The sequence below is a fragment of the Paralichthys olivaceus genome, chromosome 13, assembly GCF_024713975.1.
Source record: "Paralichthys olivaceus isolate ysfri-2021 chromosome 13, ASM2471397v2, whole genome shotgun sequence".
Taxonomy (NCBI): Eukaryota; Metazoa; Chordata; class Actinopteri; order Pleuronectiformes; family Paralichthyidae; genus Paralichthys; species Paralichthys olivaceus.
This window is the reverse complement of record NC_091105.1, coordinates 10,279,958-10,297,012: the sequence shown is the minus strand read 5'-3', so window position 1 is coordinate 10,297,012 and position 17,055 is coordinate 10,279,958. Positions and strand designations below refer to the sequence as shown.

The following is a 17,055-nucleotide window of genomic DNA, read 5'->3' as shown; positions in this document are numbered from 1 at the left end:
GAAATAGAAACTTTAGGCATCATAACAGAGGAAATATGACATAAAGAAAATGCATGAGTGTAACAAAATGATATGATAATAATTTGTAAAAATGTGTATTCTTCTCACCAGCTGTCACTCTCACCACCCAGGGCTGTAGACAGAGGGCGGAAACACATTTACTGTTACAGCTCCACAGCTGTGAAACAACCTCCCTCCACCAGGAGCCTCTTCTATAAAATGACTTTTAACTAAGTTGTTTAGTTGCTTTATTTAGTTTACATTACTATATTAACAGGACTGTTGCATTAAGTTGTTAACAGTTGTTATTGCACTGCATGTATTTTCAGTTTTTATGTAAATGATGCACTTCTTAAACCTTTTTAAAAAAAGTGTATTATTATAATTAGAATACAGAATATCATAATAGCATGAAGAAGAATAATGACAAATGATGATTGTTTTTCATTGAATAAATCAATTGTTCAAATATAAAAATGAAGGAAAAATTTGGCTTCATAGAAATAGAATTTACAAATTAAAATTAATAATTTGGTAGTTTGCTGAACTCTCTATTTGTATCTTCATGTTGTATTAAAACATATGTGTTGGTTTTTGTGACAAAATAATCCACACTTTTCCAGAAAGCTGCTGTGTATCGATAAAACACATTTAATATCTTTATATGATTTTTATTGGGATTCATGTTATTTATTCGTTTACGCACTTAATGGTAATAACACATGAGTCACCAGCAGAGGGCAGGAGAGCACAAAGACAACTTCAGGCATGACGTCAGCCGGTCCGTACCGGTCATGTGACTAACACGGAAGTCAACAAAGCAGCAGCGACATGTAGCAACAATCATCCTTTCTCTCTCTCCCTCCCTCTCTCCCTCTCTCTCTCTTTAACTTCCTGTCGTTCTGTCTCTCCCTCGGCTTCATGTTTCTCTAAAGAAACGACTTCCTAAATGCGACCGTGAGCGTCTCGTTCTGGCGTGTTGTTCGCTCTTTGAGCTGATATTTATCTGGTGGGTTTGAAAAATGAAAAATGATTCTCTGCTGTCCAGCGTCAATGTGGTGCTTGTCATGGCCTACGGGAGTCTGGTGAGTCTGTGTCACTTTGTCATCGATGAGCTCTTTCTAACGCTGAATCCAACTCAACTTTAAACTCACAATAACAACGACACGAGACCTCGAAAGTGTCAGATACACACGAGTTCACCCGGTCACGGTATTTCACGGCGGCTCTGGATCAGTGTCACTACACAACACGTATTATCTGCTCATCACTTCAACCATGAATACCGATGGACCAGCTGTGAGGAGATCTCAACAGCAGTGAGGTTGTACAAGGTGTAGGGTACTGACAGCTAGCATGATGTAAACAGTCAATATAAAACGGGGAAGAAGTTAAAGGCTCAAATTAACAGAGTTAAAAACTCAACGCACACGTTAAAGATCACACAGTGGATTATCACTGCAAGCGATGTTATACAGTCAATTAATCAGTAGGGTCAATAACTCACAGATATTTCAGCCAATACACCAGGATTGCACAGTGCACGTTAAACCAAGAACAAAATGAAATACAATAAAGGAAAACCAGATGTCAAACAAATGAAGCAGAAAGAAAAGTATTTCTGAACAAGAGGTTAGATCATCTAAATAAGGATTTATATCTGAACATGATACATTCTTGATATGCGCCAGGCGCTTCACTTACAATGATCGTTCCCACTGGTTTGTGTGAACACGCTGACTGGAGGAGATTACAGCGTCACACACACACACACACGCGAAATGCGTGTTATGGTTAAGAAACGTTTGTGATCTCAAACAACGCGACAGGGACTTTAAGCTAACACTCTTGTTTACCGCCACAAACACTTGGCGCCCACACCTGCTGCGCCCACAGCACGCTGCACTTCCTCACAGGACCTGCAGGGGGGGGGGGGGGGGGGGGGGGGGCTGCCGGTGTCCCTAAATAAACTTCCCCCACTTCCTCCGAGGCATCGCCGTTCTCTCAGTGACGTTAAAGCTGAGATCTTTCTTCAACCATGACTTACAAACATAACCGGGGAAAAAAATACATTTCAAGTATGCACAATCATAATTTTGCCTGCTATGAATATGAGAATTACTGTAGTGTCACACTCTACATTGTTCAGACATAAAGTTATCATGATTTCATTATAAGATACTTGTTCCCAAGAGGTGTGCATCATTTCAAATACGGATTTCTGTGGGATTTGGATTCTTATTTTACATAATACCCCATCACCTTATATTTGTATACCTGATATTGATCGTAATCTGGATAAAGTAAAATAAAGTAAGAGTAAATCAAAAATATACTTACCGATGACTACCTAACTGTTTCTCCAGGTTTTTGTTTTGCTGTTCATCTTTGTCAAAAGACAAATTATGCGGTTTGCCATGAAGTCTCGGAGAGGACCACATGTTCCCCTCGGCCATAATGCACCAAAAGTAAGACACGCACATAATGAACCAGAGTGATGAACAGAGTGATGCTGTGCACTGTTTAACTATGGTTTTGAAAGTTTACTTTTTATGCTTGTTTACTGAAGTTTTCCGTCTGTGCTGTAGGAGCTGAAACAAGAAATTGAAGCCAAACTGTGTCAGGTTCAGAACATCCACTTTGAGCCGCGTCTGCTGTCCCCAGATGATGATCGGATAAAGCAGAATGAACAGAATGGTTAGAGGAGCACACACACACACACATACACACATACACACATACACACATGCATACATGCATACATGCATACATGCATACACTCCAGTCCTAAAACTATCCTGAGTAGTTTTTCTCTGGTGCATAGAAGAATCTGTGTGTGTTGCAGGTTCCTATGACTACTTGTACAGGATGCGAGCGCTGGATGCCATCAGAGACACTGGTAAGCTTTCCTGTCACTGCTTGGTTTTGCGTTGCCATGGCAGCACTTGAATCCTGCTCCACTGTTACAGTACTGCCTGTGCTACTTGTCAAAAGATCTCCCTTTCCGTGACCTGGGTGGGACGTCCACCGCTGTGACGGGGAAAAGATTTCGTACCTGGATTCTGCAGCTACGCAATAACCACTGCATGTTCCGAGACAGCCAAAGCTCCCTCATTGACATGGTGCTGGATGGATACAATAAAGCCAGATATGGGGCTGAGGTCAGTATGTGAGTGTGCATGTGTTCGAGTGTTACAGGTAATCAGTAATTGTCATTTATTATCTCAGCAAACACATTAGGACATATGTTATGAAGCCATGCACTCCTGTGTCAAAGCTAATAACAAATAAATTGCATCTAAAGACTTAAAGATCTAGATGCACATAGTAGAGTGTAGGCCCAACATTCCTCTTAGATTCAATCATGCTCCACCAAATTGCACACACATATGAATGTGTGTGGGTTCTTCTCTGACCCATATCAGATCCAAGTTTCATGGTAATCCTTCTAGTGGTTTTACAATCAGACATATAAAGAAACCAACAAACAAACAGAGGAGGATGAGAACATGACCTCCTTGTCAGAGATAATTATCTTATGTATTTTTTTTATTTTATAATTCCATGAAGTTCAATACAATAAACATGAATGATTTCACATGTGTGGCCAAACACAAAGTTACATGATAGGATTCTAATTACAATCATGTTTTTTACCATACAGTCCAATGTGATGTGTGCTGTAATCTGCAGCTGACTGATGGGAGGATGTATGAAAATGAAAATCTTCATTCTTTCTTTAAAAGAGTCAATAAGGTGTGTGAGCAACATATTGTGGATTTGGTCTTAACTGATTTCCCTTTTTGGCTCCCATCTTTGTCTGCAGGCTTTTGGTGAAGCCGAGTTCTTAAAATACCAGCAAGCTCTAACTGAACTGGCCTCTGCGTGAGTAAAAACAAACCTCTCGCCCGCAGTGCTCTCTTACAGCTCTGCTCTTAATTTAATCCCAATGTGGAATGTTAATTATACTCTGGGTACAAGCTGTTTCTCTCTTCACTGTTGCAGCGTGAAGTCTCACAGCAGTAGCAGCACTCCCAGCCAGTACCATCAGTCTGCAGCCAAAGACCTGACCAGCACTACGGAGCCGGCGAGCTCCGCCTCCTCCCCGACTCAAACCACCTACCTCATATCTACGCTGCAGCAGCGCAGCAAGAGGCCCAGACACTTCCTGGAGCTGAAGAACTTCAAAGACAACTACAACACCCTGGACAGTACGCTCTGATCTCTCATGTCTGTCCAAAGGAAACACCATGTAATGGAGACAGTACCCCCCCATCACAGTACCCCCATCACCGTCCACAGCATTATTATACATATTACAGCTGCTGTGGACAGTGATGGGGGTACTGTCTCCGCACTGAAGGCTGTGTACACTAACACATATTACCTGGTTTACTGCACAGTCCAAATCTGACTACTGTCTCTTTACCTAAGTGTAGCTAAAGTGTATATTCTGTATTACATCATGTGTGAATGGTATATTTGGGGAGAATAACATATTTACTGTGACTATAATGAGTGTGGTTGATTTGACCAAAACAAAAACTATATGAGCTGTGTGGCTATGCAATGGCAGAAGACAATCAGTATTTATTGCACAATGTAAAAGCCTATGCAGGATTGTTGAACTTATCCCACTGTATTTAATCATGCTGATCATTACAGTTACTGGTGTTAACGGCTGCTTCACTTTACTGAGAAAAACACGAATATGTCACGTCTGTTTGCGTCTATTTACGTCTGTACTGTTCCTGTGCTGCTGTGAATTCAGCCTCGTTTTAAGCCTCAAATGTTTGTTTTACAGAAGCCATATTTGATGAATTTTGATGATTAAGTGCTCTTTTAACTTAATAATTTCCCTCAGTGCAATGTTATTTAACAGTATTCCAGTGCATCCATTTCCTCTGACTGAGAGGTTCTGTTCCTGGGATAGGCTCTGACTTAGTTCTGCCTGCGAGGTGTTCAGGATTCCCCAGGAGGCGTTTCGTGCCTGAATGATTTAATTTGTTTCTGGTGCTTACTTGTTAAGTTGCCATCTAAATAAAACAGTGATATAAAGTTGAGTTGTTGTGCAATGTTTTTACAAGCAGTCGACACATGGCAGTAATTACCACTGCTAAGAATGTTATGTTTGTCAGTAGGATTACACAAAACTACTGAACTGATTGGTTGAAGAAATAATTAATGGATCTTAATATAAAAAATATTCATATTTAGGGAGCTGATAGGCTCATATTTGATAAAGTGGCTTGACTGAATTTAAAAGGACTTCAGGTTTTTACGTTGGAGTGCCATTCTACATTGTTTTGTATAAAGTGTCCAGCAGATGGAGCCCTCTCCATAGTAATCCACTGACGTGACTCTAGTAGAAGGTGACATGAGGCCTTTTATTAATTTTCAGAAAAACCTACAAACAGATAATGACCATACAAAGTCTGTCTAGATGTTTTTATTCAATATAAATAAATACAAAGGAGAAAGTTGTTAAGCAGAAATTAAAACATCAAATCACAAATATTAATATTATGTACAAAACAAATAGACAATACACATAATGGCAGGGACCTGAAATGCTTTGTGAAAATATGAATTTATCCTTCTGCTTCCTCACAGTTTCTTTAAGTGCCATATTGTTGTTGTTTTGGGATTTAAAGTCATACTTCTTTAAAAACAGCTTTTTGAGCACAGTACAGGGTGACGTCGAGGCTCCAGTCAGTATTTACATGATGAAAGCAACAAACATTCACTCAGTGATGGTGAAATCGTGTCAGTGGCTAAAGAAGATAAGGACACTGGATTCACATCCTCTGGTTAACGATTTTAACTTGAAACTGATCTGTCACAACAGCCGAGTTAACTACAGTATACTGGTGCTACATTACTGTATATGGACTTAATTACATCATTGCCCACTTGCTGCAAAAGCTCTGCTATCCTGCCCGATGCACACGACACACATTCAACACAACCACACAGATCCCCAAAAACTCAAAGGGTCCAAATAGTGATGAAACAGGGCAGGACTAGTAAACACATGCAAACAGTATGCTGCTGTATTATATGATGAACTTTAAAAGCACATCAGGTGTATCTGAACACTTAATGTATCCAAATTTAAGCTGACATACAATCACTCTTTATGCACAGACACACAACCAACCCCATGTCTGCTGCCAAATGCCACACAGTTTCCTTTAAGAGCGTTTGTGGTTAGTGGAAGTGGCGCAGTCCAGGACGCTCAGCTCGGACCGTTCACGCCATCATACGTGGGAGTGGAGCTGTTATATGGTTTCAGTCTGCACGGGAAAGGTTTTCGTGGTTCTGTGGCCGTCACCGCAGACCCGTGTCCGTCACCTGAACAGTCGCTTCATGACTTGATCTCGATGACTTTGATGAAAGGGAGTGGTTTGTTAGATGAGTTGGACGGCTTGAGTGGTCGACTGTGGCAACGAGAGACATGATATATTCTGTTATTTTGTGTTCCTGTAACAGCAAGAGAACAGTTCCTCTCTGGCTCTTATGCGTGTGTTTGCTTCTGAAAAATCTAAAGGAATAAGGGCTAAATAATAAATAAATAAATAATGAAGTTACCTGTAGACAATCTGGGGGTTGCGCTCTGATGAAAGGTAGGAATTGGACCTCTGTCCTCCCAGGAAATAATCCATCTGGTCATGCATCTCTCGGTTCTGCACACACAACAGTGGTCAGGGGTCAGTTCAACACAATTCAAAGTGCTTAACATTCATATAAAATGCACAATGACACATTTTAAGAGCAGAATAATACAATACACAAAAGAAGCATTTAAAAAGAAACAGGTACATAGAGAATAAAACATAAAAGTGTGAAAGTGTAAGAAATGTAGACAGTAGTTGCATCTCATCTCTTCCTCTGCAGAGATCAGGTTGTGTATGATCTGTCTTTCTTTCTCCTCCGTTCCACTGAACCTTGACCCTTGATTCTACATTCCACTGAGATGCCATAAAGTCAGAGACAGAAGCTGTTCTTACCTCAGCCTCCAGGAATGCTACTTTCTCCTCCAGCTCTCTGATCACGCGGTCTCTCTCCTGGATCACCATGCGAGAGTTCTGAAGCTGAAGACGAACAAACACACGATCAAACAGTGAGTAAATCCTGCACAAATATGCACATGGAGGCGACGTGTTTGCTTTTAGTCTCACGCAAGTGTGTCTCACCTGTTCAATCATGTGTCTGACTTTCCTCTGTTGGCTTTTCAGCATGTCGTCCAGATGGTGGATCTTCTCTTTGAGAATGGCCACCTCCTTCTCCAACTGTTCAGCCCTGAAAGAAATCCACAGGCATTAACTTTATAGAACAGTATCTGTGAATTGATTGGCAATGATTGATACGGAGATTAAGTGTGTGTTTGTGTGTCTATTAGCTGACCTCTGGTCCCCTTTCTGGCCCTCCTCTCTGATCTTGCGAAGCTCTCGGAGTTCCTCCTCCCGGTTGCGGATAGTCTCCCGCAGAGTGGAGCTCTCCTGCTCCATCCCTCCCAGCAGCCTCTGGAGCTCTTCGATGCGATTGTCTTTCCTCTCGCTTGCTTCCTCTGTGGTCTTCAACTTCTCCTCCTGGTCGCTCACACGCTCCTTCAGTCTGGTGCCCTCAGCCTGGAGAGAAAAAGATTGTTTGATAAAACGGACAAAAAAGTTTGTGCATCTAAAAACGTCCTGTGTGTGTGTGTGTGTGTATGTGTGTCTTACCTGCAGCCTCTCCTTCTCCTCCTGGTGTTTCTTCTCAGCTTCCTGCAGTTGCGCATACAAGCGCTTGCTGACTTCCCTCAGCTTGGTCCTCTCCGCCTCATCATCTTCGTCCTTTGAGATATATACAATGACATTTTCAGCAAATAATCAAATAGAGAGAAAGATACTTTTCTGATGATGTAATATAACATCTGGTCCAAGCTCGGTGGGTTTGGTCGTTCTTAAAGAAAACAGGCGTGCCGTTGTGCGTCACTGGAGCAGTTAGGTCATGCCTAGTGTTTCCGTCTGTATTTCTGCAACACTTCAGTGTGTAACCTGAGTCACAGATAAATGCTGTAATTACTTCGAAAACAATTTAGCCAAACATGGAGCTGTCAGCTTTGTTGTGCTGGTACAAAACTTTGCTGACATGCAAACCAGAAGAGGCTTCAACAGAAAGCAACAAAACTATTAAAGGATGAAGCATCTGTGGAATGCTGGGAACAATGAGGCCTGAACACAATAACACAGGCAGGCGGAGGAACACTTTGTGCTCGAACAGTGTTCTCACACATTTTCAAACTCCCCGGGGTGCTGTACAGATACTGTATTTACTCTCAGTTTCAATCTTATTCTCCTTTAGCCTGTATCACTTCTTAGTTTGTCTCATTCGTGTTTATCTGCGTGCCTCTGGGTGCTACATTCTTTAGAGAGAACTCACAGAGGACTGCGGCTACGATACTTGAGATTTGACACGTCCACATATTCTGTTCATGTTGGGGGTCTGCTCACCTGTGTGTCAGCTTTGGCTCCTCCCTTGGGTGCAGACGAGGAGCTCTTTCTGAAGGGGACGCTGACTTTCCACCCATTTGTGTGCGGCTGGGGAGAAAAAAGGAAGAAGTGAGCGAGGGAGGAAAGATAGAGATGAGAGGTGGAGGAAATGCCTTTAACAGCACAGGATGCGAGGTCAAACAATAGCAAAGTCCCGTCAAAGTTCCCCAAAATAGACATACCTTGTTTTTGGCTGCCATCTGCTCCCTCAGCGACTTCAGGCAATACCTCACCTGAGGACGATAGAGTATAATAGTAAGTTGGATGTTATCTTAGTGAGATGGTGTCATAGATTTTTTTAAATATTCAAACTCGACAGAGAGAAAATCAAGGGTGGAAGAGACACAGACGAGAGCGACAAGGAATTTACATGATGCAAATTCTCCCATTGCCCAGGAGACAGGGTTGATACACTGCAGCTGTGTTTGTGCATTAGTGAGATACTGACCTCCTGTATCTGTGAAACCTCATCTGACAGCATCTTCAGGCTCTGCTGGTGCTTGTGCTGCTCTTGTCTGCGCGCCTCGAGATACACCTGGACCCGGGAGAGTCATGCATGTTAACAACCAACGCAACCACAAAACAAACGGTCATTCACTGTAAGATTTCCACAAAACACGAGAGAACAGTCCGTCCCACTCACTTTGATAACTTCGACCTGCTCCTCTTTAGGTTTGACCGGCTCGGGGGTCACAGGTGTTCTGTCGATGGCCGGCTGCACCAGTGCGTACGCTCGTCCCACTGGCTAGTGGTTGGAGAGCAGAGAATTATTGATAAATGGTAAATGGTCTGTATTTATCTTGTGCTTTTACAGAAGCTTTCACTCATTCACACATTCATACAGTGCATTCATGCAGCGTTAGGGGCTATTTGGGTGTGAGTTTCTTGCCCAATGACACTTCGGCCCAAGGAATAGGGAGAAACTGGGATAGAACCTCCAACCCTCTGGTTAGTGGACGACTCATTCTACAGCCTGAAGGCAGCTGCCCTGTTGTGGCATTGTCTGTGATAAACGAGCACAGGTGGGCGGTCGTGGTACTTTTCCAAACATCCGAAGCAAATGTGAACCTGAGTGAGGTCACTGTGGCTTTGTTAACACTAGAACAGGAGCCAGATCATGTTTGTTGTGAGTGGACGCACTGACAAAAGAACACGAGTTTGGTAACTGTTATGAAACCTCTGCTAGGAACGATTTAAATAATGTCAGAATAAAATGCTTCTCTCAGAAAAGAATTCCTGATTGTGCATGTCACTGAGTTTGTGCATTTAAAGCTTGAGAGGCAGGAGCATTTTCTCCCAATCGCTGTGGAGACTCACCCATAAACATCTGGTGTGTCTTTGAAAGCCGTAAACAGACTTCATTATAACCATAAACAGAGAGCGAGCGGGTGAGGGACGGGTGGAGAGGCAACGTTATGTAACTCCACTGCTAACTTTGGGGCTGGTTTTGGTGGAACAATGGTTGACTTGAGTTTGAGGGAATCGTGCTGATGAAAAGCTGATGGCAGCCATGGCATGTGTACTCGCCGCTGGCATCTCTTTACGGTTTGTGTGCAGGAATGTGGCGTGACAGATGTGTGAACGCACGGTGGCTTGGAGCTAATTCATCAAGACCACGTTGGAACTTTAAGATCCAAATATGGCTTTAACGACTGCTCCTTCACCACAGAAGCTACATTTTTAACATTAATATAAAAGGCACAATGAGAAATTTTGAGGATGAGAATACAATACACACGTAGAGAATAAAAAATAAAAGAGTGAAAGTGAAGTGTAAGAAATGTAGATATTAATACAGACAAACAGACAGTAGTTGCAGCTCATCTCTTCCTCTGCAGAGATCAGGCAGTGTGTGATCTGTTTTTCTTCCTCCTCTGTTCCACTAAACCTTGACCCTTGATTCTAAATTCCACTGAGATGCCATAAAGACAGAGATAGTCAAAATATTCTCACTCAAGTATTTAACTGTACGTCAGTGTCCGTTAAAGCATTAAAGATCCAAGGCCAATTCAAATATAATAGAGTCTGGAAGATCATCTCCAACATTTCCCCTCAAATGTCCAAATCCTGTTTTTAAACTTATTATATGTAACTTTCCAACATTACTCTCCTCTCTTCTGATGTCCAGGCCTCTTCTGTCCCCTGCTGTTAAAGTTCATAGCGTAACCTTAAAGTTCTTACCTTGTCCCTGTGCTGCTCTGTGCTCCGAGCTGCCTGGTTCTGGTCGTGCAGTGTGAGACGCAGCCGCCTGCACCTCTCCTGAAAAGGCAACGTAGAAATGAGAAGTTGAAGCGACTCCACAGAGAGACCGTTATGTGATGTGATGGAGAAACTGATTGAGGACTATTTTGAGGGGAAGGGAAAAGAGGAGGAGAGACTGAGTCATACTCCACAGAGAAGGAGGGGTGGGGGGGCAGCTAGTAGAAGAGAGGGGTACGAGCGTCAGAGTGAGAGGGAAAGTTCTCCCCAGCTGCACAGAGACAGACTGTTTGGTTTAAATTGTGTGCTGTGGACGTCAGAGGGACTTAGGCGGAAATCCTCCAGACGCTCACAGCCAATTGTAAGCGACGTCTGGATTTCTGGCAAAGTGGGCAGAAAATGTAATGTTGAGCAAGACACATTTCCATGGAAACCACACCTCACAACCATAAACTGTCTGGCATGTATGCAAGGGAGGAGTAAATCAGACGCAGAACTTTTGAAAAAAGCACAACACACAAACCTTCATAATTTTTTCTTCAAGTTCTTTAACAATAACAGTTTCAAACTGGACGTAACCGTGTGTGTGTGTGTGTGTGTGTGTGTGTGTGTGTGTGTGTGTGTGTGTGTGTGTGTGTGTGTGTCTTCCGGCTCAGGGAATCCCCTTACAAGTGATGCCCAGTGAGTGTGTGTCCGAGGACAAATATGCAGATGTGAGGGAGGAGGTCAAAAACATTATACAACTCCCTCCAGCCAACGCAAATCACTGTTTATCTCCGTGTTCTCTGTGTCCTGCTGGTGTTTGGTTAATGTCACATCACAGACATGAAACAGGCCGAGAGAGAACACATGGCTGCAACATTCTCCTGGGGTCAAATAACTAAATGCAAACAAACGCAACCAACTACAGAGGAGTGTGCACACTTACAACATCAGATTTATTTGTTTTTTTCTTACTTGAAGGTTATGAATGTAATTATTTTGTAGTATTTTAAGCTTTAAATCAGTCTTTAAATCTAAAGTGCTCAGAAAAACTGGAAATTTAAACATCTACATTCATGTGATATGATTGAAATCTCCAGAAAGGTGATTTAATTGACCCTGATGTGCGACTGCTGAATCCTGAATCAAGAACTGACTTTTAAACTTCATGGTTTTTGCCATTCAAAGTGAATAAAGCCTCTTCTGCTGTAGAGAACCCCTGATATGGAGAATGCCTCGGCCTTGATGTAAACCAGACGGAGGAAATGAACTGCGTTGCCTAATGCAATGATAACGAGTGGAGAGAGGTTATGAAAGAAAAGCCATGTGTTCTATAGACTATAGGCCTTTATGGTCAGCTGGGTATCTATTCAGGAAATATAGTCACGGAAAAAAAGGTAAAGAGAGAGACGAGCAGATTGAGTTGAAAACCATAAAAGATATAAGAAAAAGTAACCAGGCAACAGGAGGAAACAGAGGAAATAGCCTAATAATAGTTAGGGAGGGGGTCCAACTATAGGACAAATGGAAGTAAGAGAAATGAAAGTAAACATTCCCCCTCTTGTTCAGCATGGCTTCCTCTCAGATTACAGTAACCTGAAAGCTAGGCCACAGCGATTAGGGGAAGAAAGGAGAGGAGGGGGTGAGAAGAAGGGAACAGTGCACGTTTGTTAGGAGGGAATCCATCATTATACAACTTCTTTGGCCCTTCATAGACATGCAGACAAAGACTCCGCTAATCCTCACTCTGGCACCGACGACCTACACGCTACTCTGTTTTCTCTTTTATATTCCCACTCACACAAATGTCGATACCACCCTCAAAGCCAACCTGTAATACTAGACTTGTTGGGAACACACACAAAGGAACCAGTTGGATGTGCACAGTGACGCATGCATGCACACGTACACAGGCGCTCACATGCTGGAAAATACACACAAGGATGCCCATAGCCAGTCAAAGTACACATTACCTTTATAACAGGGCAGAAACCTGAAACTAAACACACACACACTGCGTCCACACTGCTGGAAGGCACAGACAAAAGGGACACAACAGATCACAGGGTATGGCCGAGCTGAAAGGCTTAGAGGGCATGAAGACGCTTTTGTTTTGGACTTTGGCATCAGGAGGCCTGTAAATTATCGGCGCTAAATTAGCTGAGCGGTGACTGCCTCCCTGAGAATGTCACTGAATAACAGCCAGAGCTGCTGAATGTGGGACAAGACACAGAAAACCTCCCTCAGAGCTGTGGCTTTTTAAAAGAGGACTCCCTGATATTAAATTTCTCAACTCAGGGAGCAGCAGGAAACATAACTGTAAAGCATCCTGTCGTGCCTTCAGGTGCTGTGTCCTAAATAAAAAGTGTGTGCGATCACTTCATCCTTTAAATCCCTGTTCCTCTCAGGCACTGCTCTCCTCTCCCTGCACAGATGTCCCTCTTGTCTTCTGTCCAACTGCATCAGAAACCTCGGCCTGTGACACCCTGAGCCGACAGGTGAGGGCCGACAGTTGCGAGGGCTGAAGGTGCCATTTCAGATCTTTAGTAAGCAAACAATACCCAGGTTTCAGTGCCTTACTTTATATGAAGACGTCTTAAGGGTTATAGGTTAATAGTTTAAAGTTGTTTAACAGGAGCAGCAACACAGCGACTGTCCTTTGTGACTTAGAGGAGAAAAAAACGTTAATTTGGCCACTGCTCGACAATTCCTGAAGTTCAATGCTCAGCTTTTGCAGGTTCTGTTGAGTTTTAGGAAACACTGCAACAATAAGTGATCAATCAAGAAATCTATTAAAAGAAAATCAAGCCAACTATTTTGATAATCTATTAGTTATTTATTTTTCATGCAGTATCTCCTCATATATGAGGATTTGCTGTTTTTCTTTGTCATATGTGACCATAGGCTGTATATAAAATATATATCTTCATATAAATGACCTTAAAATATACTTTTTCCACAGTTTTTTTAGACAAATCAGTATAAAATGTCCACCTTGGAAATTGTGGCATTTGTTATTGACATTTGATTAAAGTATGACTCAATTAATAGAGAAAATAATCTGCTAATCTGAAAATAGCTGTTGTGGTCAACAGGTGCAGCCCTGGTTTTAAATATGCTTCTTTTCTCTGTGTGAACTCTTTTAGCACATCTAGATAAACTCTCTTAAATCAACTGTAGGTCAGAAGTTAGTGAAGGATCTTACTGATTGACTGACGGAGACCTCGACCTTTGTCAGTCGACAGTCTGTGTCAACTAAAAGATCCAGTCAAAGGTTTGGTAAATTTCAAAGAGCTGAGCTGAAGGTGTGAAGTGAAGTGAAGAGTGGTTTGCGTGTGTGTCTCATCATCATCATGTGAGAACATGAAAGTGGAGATATCTCCTCCAGCAACACGGATCTATAACGTGACGTGCGAGCTACAGACTTCCTGCATCATCTTAATATCCGTAATAATAACGTCTCTGGATGTTTGTTCCTGCTCGGCGTGGCGTGTGAACCAGGTGTGCTCAAACACGCTGCCGTCGTTCATCTACATAAACGCAGTTCGGTCATGCTTGGCTGATTCCTAGTCACTGATGTCAGACACTCCTGACCGAGAGGGCGACTGAGGATGAGGACAGATAGCGGGAATGTGTTGAGTCACTCGCTGCAGGGAAACTAAATATCCACACTGATGATTAAATGTGTAAAGTGCCTGAAAAAAGAGAAAACAACTGTCTAAACAAACTGGGTTTTCAAAGAGGGAAAACTGTGCCACAATAAAAGATATTTCAAATAATATCTGCAACAATAAGAGAACATTTTGTTTCCCTGAAGGTCTGGCTCTGCTACATCAGGTACATTCCTCCTCCACACATTTCCTGAAGAAGAGTCAGGGCGTAGCTTTGGTGAATAACCTCTCTGTGCTATGTTTCATGTGGAGGTGAAATACCTCACCCTCACCTGCCTTCCTTATTTAGCCTGACCTGAATCACCATATCTCATATGTAAATACTGTAGGCGTGTGACTGTTTGACTTCTGGAATCAGACGTTGATAACGATGAATTCGTTCTGTGTTTGAATCCGATCACTTGTTATAATGTGAATGTGACGTGTGAAGTGTAACAGATTAGCTGAGGCTGGACGAATATGGAGTTTCTCTTTCTGCTTTATGACGCTTTTCTTCAGTTCATGAAGTGTTTGTGTGGTGCTGCCCTTTGGACGCTCTGACCTCTGTGTAGTTCCGACTGTTACACAACTGAAAGTGATAGAAAGTCTAGACCATTGACACAACTGTATAATCTTAATCAGCTATAGATTTTATGAAACAAAATGATGTGAATGTTTTCTCTGTAGAACCCTTTACTGAATAATACAAGCTGATGGGATCAGTGGAGCAGTCTGCTGCTGACTGCAGGAGCTCAGCAGGAGGCCGCCTATAAGGTGAAAGTGTTGCTCGGCAGCCTCATGAACACAGACACTTTTCTTCTTCACGTAAATCATTAAGCCATCAGACCCACCAACAGGAGATAAAGCTCATATATGTAAATGAGAAGCTGCTGAGCACTCAAACAACTATCCTGCAGCAAAGTACACGGAGTGAGTCAAGTAAGTGTCGTCCACTGTTTAATCCTGTTAAACCAAACTGTACATGCACAGGTGGTGCACATGCTGCACAAGCAAAGCTTTTCCACGTCCTGTGACTTGTGACTGTAAGCCCATAACTGATGTGGGCAGGAAGCACAGATGTTGTTTAGACTAATTCTGAGCCTTAATGGAGAGGAGGGACTAATACTTTAATTACTGCAAGGCCAGAGACTTTACTGTAAACATACTTGGTGACGATGCTCAGTTATGAGGCTGGATGATTGTTTGTATTAATCATCATTCATTTTTTTCAATTATTATTATCATACATGTCCATTATTTCTTTTAACTCAAAGGACAAATTGTTCAACTCCACGTGAAAAACAGCAAAACACTTTTAAAATCTGAGCAACATTCACAAACAACAAATTTACTGGACTAATGTAATTATATTACAAATGGTAAAAATACTACTGTGATAATTATTCATATAGTTTTACCGCCTAGTCTGAAGACCATCACAAATTCACACACGTCCTCTGACTCCATTCAAACTGAGCAGTCAAGTAAAGAAAATGAAAAGAGCTCAAAATGATTATTTACTGAAAAATAATCAACAGATCTTAACAAAAAAAAAGTGAGAAAAACTGGTTCTAAAGAATATGTTGGTCCTTTCTTTCTCATAGAATCATTCATATTTCATTCATTGTTGACAGAAGGCCTCATATTAAGCAGATAATATGAAGAAATCTTAAAAAATGTCGAGTAACTTGCCCCATAGTCTTGATTTCTGATGTCCTCAAATGTGCACAGACTTCTCGTGACTCCGTTCATCTTTGACTGAAATATAATAAATGCCGCACAAACAAATAAATAAACTAATAAATAAGTAAATAATAAAACGAGCTTCCTCCTTCAGAGCTTCAGTCTTCTGTGGTGAACGTCGACGGTCCCACTGCTGTTTAAAGTATCCAGACACAGACACACCGGCGAGTGTGTGTGTGTGTGAGAGAGAGAGAGAGAGAGAGAGAGAACGAGGGTGTGTGTGTGTGTGTGTGCGTGTGTGAGAGAGAGAGAGAGAGAGAGGTGTGTGTGTGTGTGTGTGTGTGTTCCTCTCTCTCTCCACTCAGCACATTGTTGATCACTTTTCTCATGACGTCAATATGTGGGTGTGCCAAAGCAAAGCAACCCGCCCACAGCGAGAGAGAGAGCAAACAATAACCTCCAGAAACTTTGCATCATCATCATCATCATCATCATCATCTTCATCAAATGATTCAGAGAGGGAGGGTAATGAGGAAATAAGATAAGAAGATAATAAGGTCTCATAATAAGTGAAAGGGTTTGATTGTCCTATTGTTGGATTCTGGATCATCAATTCCAGCTAAATGTTGCCCTGATCAGTATTATTATAAGTATGACTTATTGACTGGAAAACATGACACCCCCTGACTTAACCTGTGTAAAGCTCTTCTCCTACAATTACAAGGCAGCAGGAAGCAGGGTGTTAAATCCACTGATTTGTGGCTGTGGTTTTCCTGGTGGATATTTGTCTTTGATAAGGTTTTCTCCGCAGAATAGATACAAAATTACAAATATAAATAAGTACACACACTATATAATAAATACAAATATATATATTTTTTTTTTTTTATTGTTGAACTTCCATACATTGTTGGAATTAATTGCCAATAATTGCTCAATTGCTCTGAGATGAGTGATTCCAGACAGTGAGCATTTTATTTTAGTCTTTTGTCAAATTTAAAACAACT

The 17,055-nt window shown here is 41.9% G+C and overlaps 2 protein-coding genes across 2 annotated transcripts; one reads left to right on the top strand and one right to left on the bottom strand.

Annotated features, from left to right (window-relative positions):
• The first annotated feature begins 825 nt into the window (after positions 1-825).
• c13h1orf43 (chromosome 13 C1orf43 homolog) lies at positions 826-5,063 on the top strand. The gene is made up of 7 exons (XM_020093306.2): positions 826-1,085; positions 2,367-2,468; positions 2,589-2,697; positions 2,846-2,899; positions 2,995-3,161; positions 3,827-3,885; positions 4,006-5,063. Exons 1-7 carry the CDS (start codon positions 1,023-1,025, stop codon positions 4,220-4,222), a joined length of 771 nt encoding a protein of 256 aa, XP_019948865.2. The 5' UTR covers positions 826-1,022; the 3' UTR covers positions 4,223-5,063.
• A 370-nt stretch (positions 5,064-5,433) lies between these two features.
• Positions 5,434-16,415, bottom strand: tuft1a (tuftelin 1a). The gene is made up of 12 exons (XM_020092553.2): positions 16,058-16,415; positions 10,716-10,793; positions 9,178-9,279; positions 8,983-9,069; positions 8,717-8,767; positions 8,496-8,582; positions 7,725-7,835; positions 7,408-7,631; positions 7,197-7,302; positions 7,011-7,094; positions 6,592-6,686; positions 5,434-6,440 (listed from the first exon to the last, which is right to left on the bottom strand). The coding sequence occupies exons 1-12, from the start codon at positions 16,115-16,117 to the stop codon at positions 6,368-6,370; spliced, it is 1,158 nt and encodes a 385-aa protein (XP_019948112.1). The 5' UTR covers positions 16,118-16,415; the 3' UTR covers positions 5,434-6,367.
• Positions 16,416-17,055: the final 640 nt, after the last annotated feature.

What these genes read in the sequence shown, in the direction of transcription:
- c13h1orf43 (XM_020093306.2), top strand. Translation starts at nt 1,023, where the DNA reads ATGAAAAATGATTCTCTGCTGTCCAGCGTCAATGTGGTGCTTGTCATG. An exon ending in TCGGCCATAATGCACCAAAA is followed by an intron (nt 2,469 to 2,588) that starts GTAAGACACGCA and finishes TCTGTGCTGTAG; the next exon opens with GAGCTGAAACAAGAAATTGA. An exon ending in AAGCCAGATATGGGGCTGAG is followed by an intron (nt 3,162 to 3,826) that starts GTCAGTATGTGA and finishes CTTTGTCTGCAG; the next exon opens with GCTTTTGGTGAAGCCGAGTT.
- tuft1a (XM_020092553.2), bottom strand. Translation starts at nt 16,117, where the DNA reads ATGAACGGAGTCACGAGAAGTCTGTGCACATTTGAGGACATCAGAAAT. An exon ending in AGATGGCAGCCAAAAACAAG is followed by an intron (nt 8,583 to 8,716) that starts GTATGTCTATTT and finishes TTTTCTCCCCAG; the next exon opens with CCGCACACAAATGGGTGGAA. An exon ending in TCAGACACATGATTGAACAG is followed by an intron (nt 7,095 to 7,196) that starts GTGAGACACACT and finishes GTTCGTCTTCAG; the next exon opens with CTTCAGAACTCTCGCATGGT.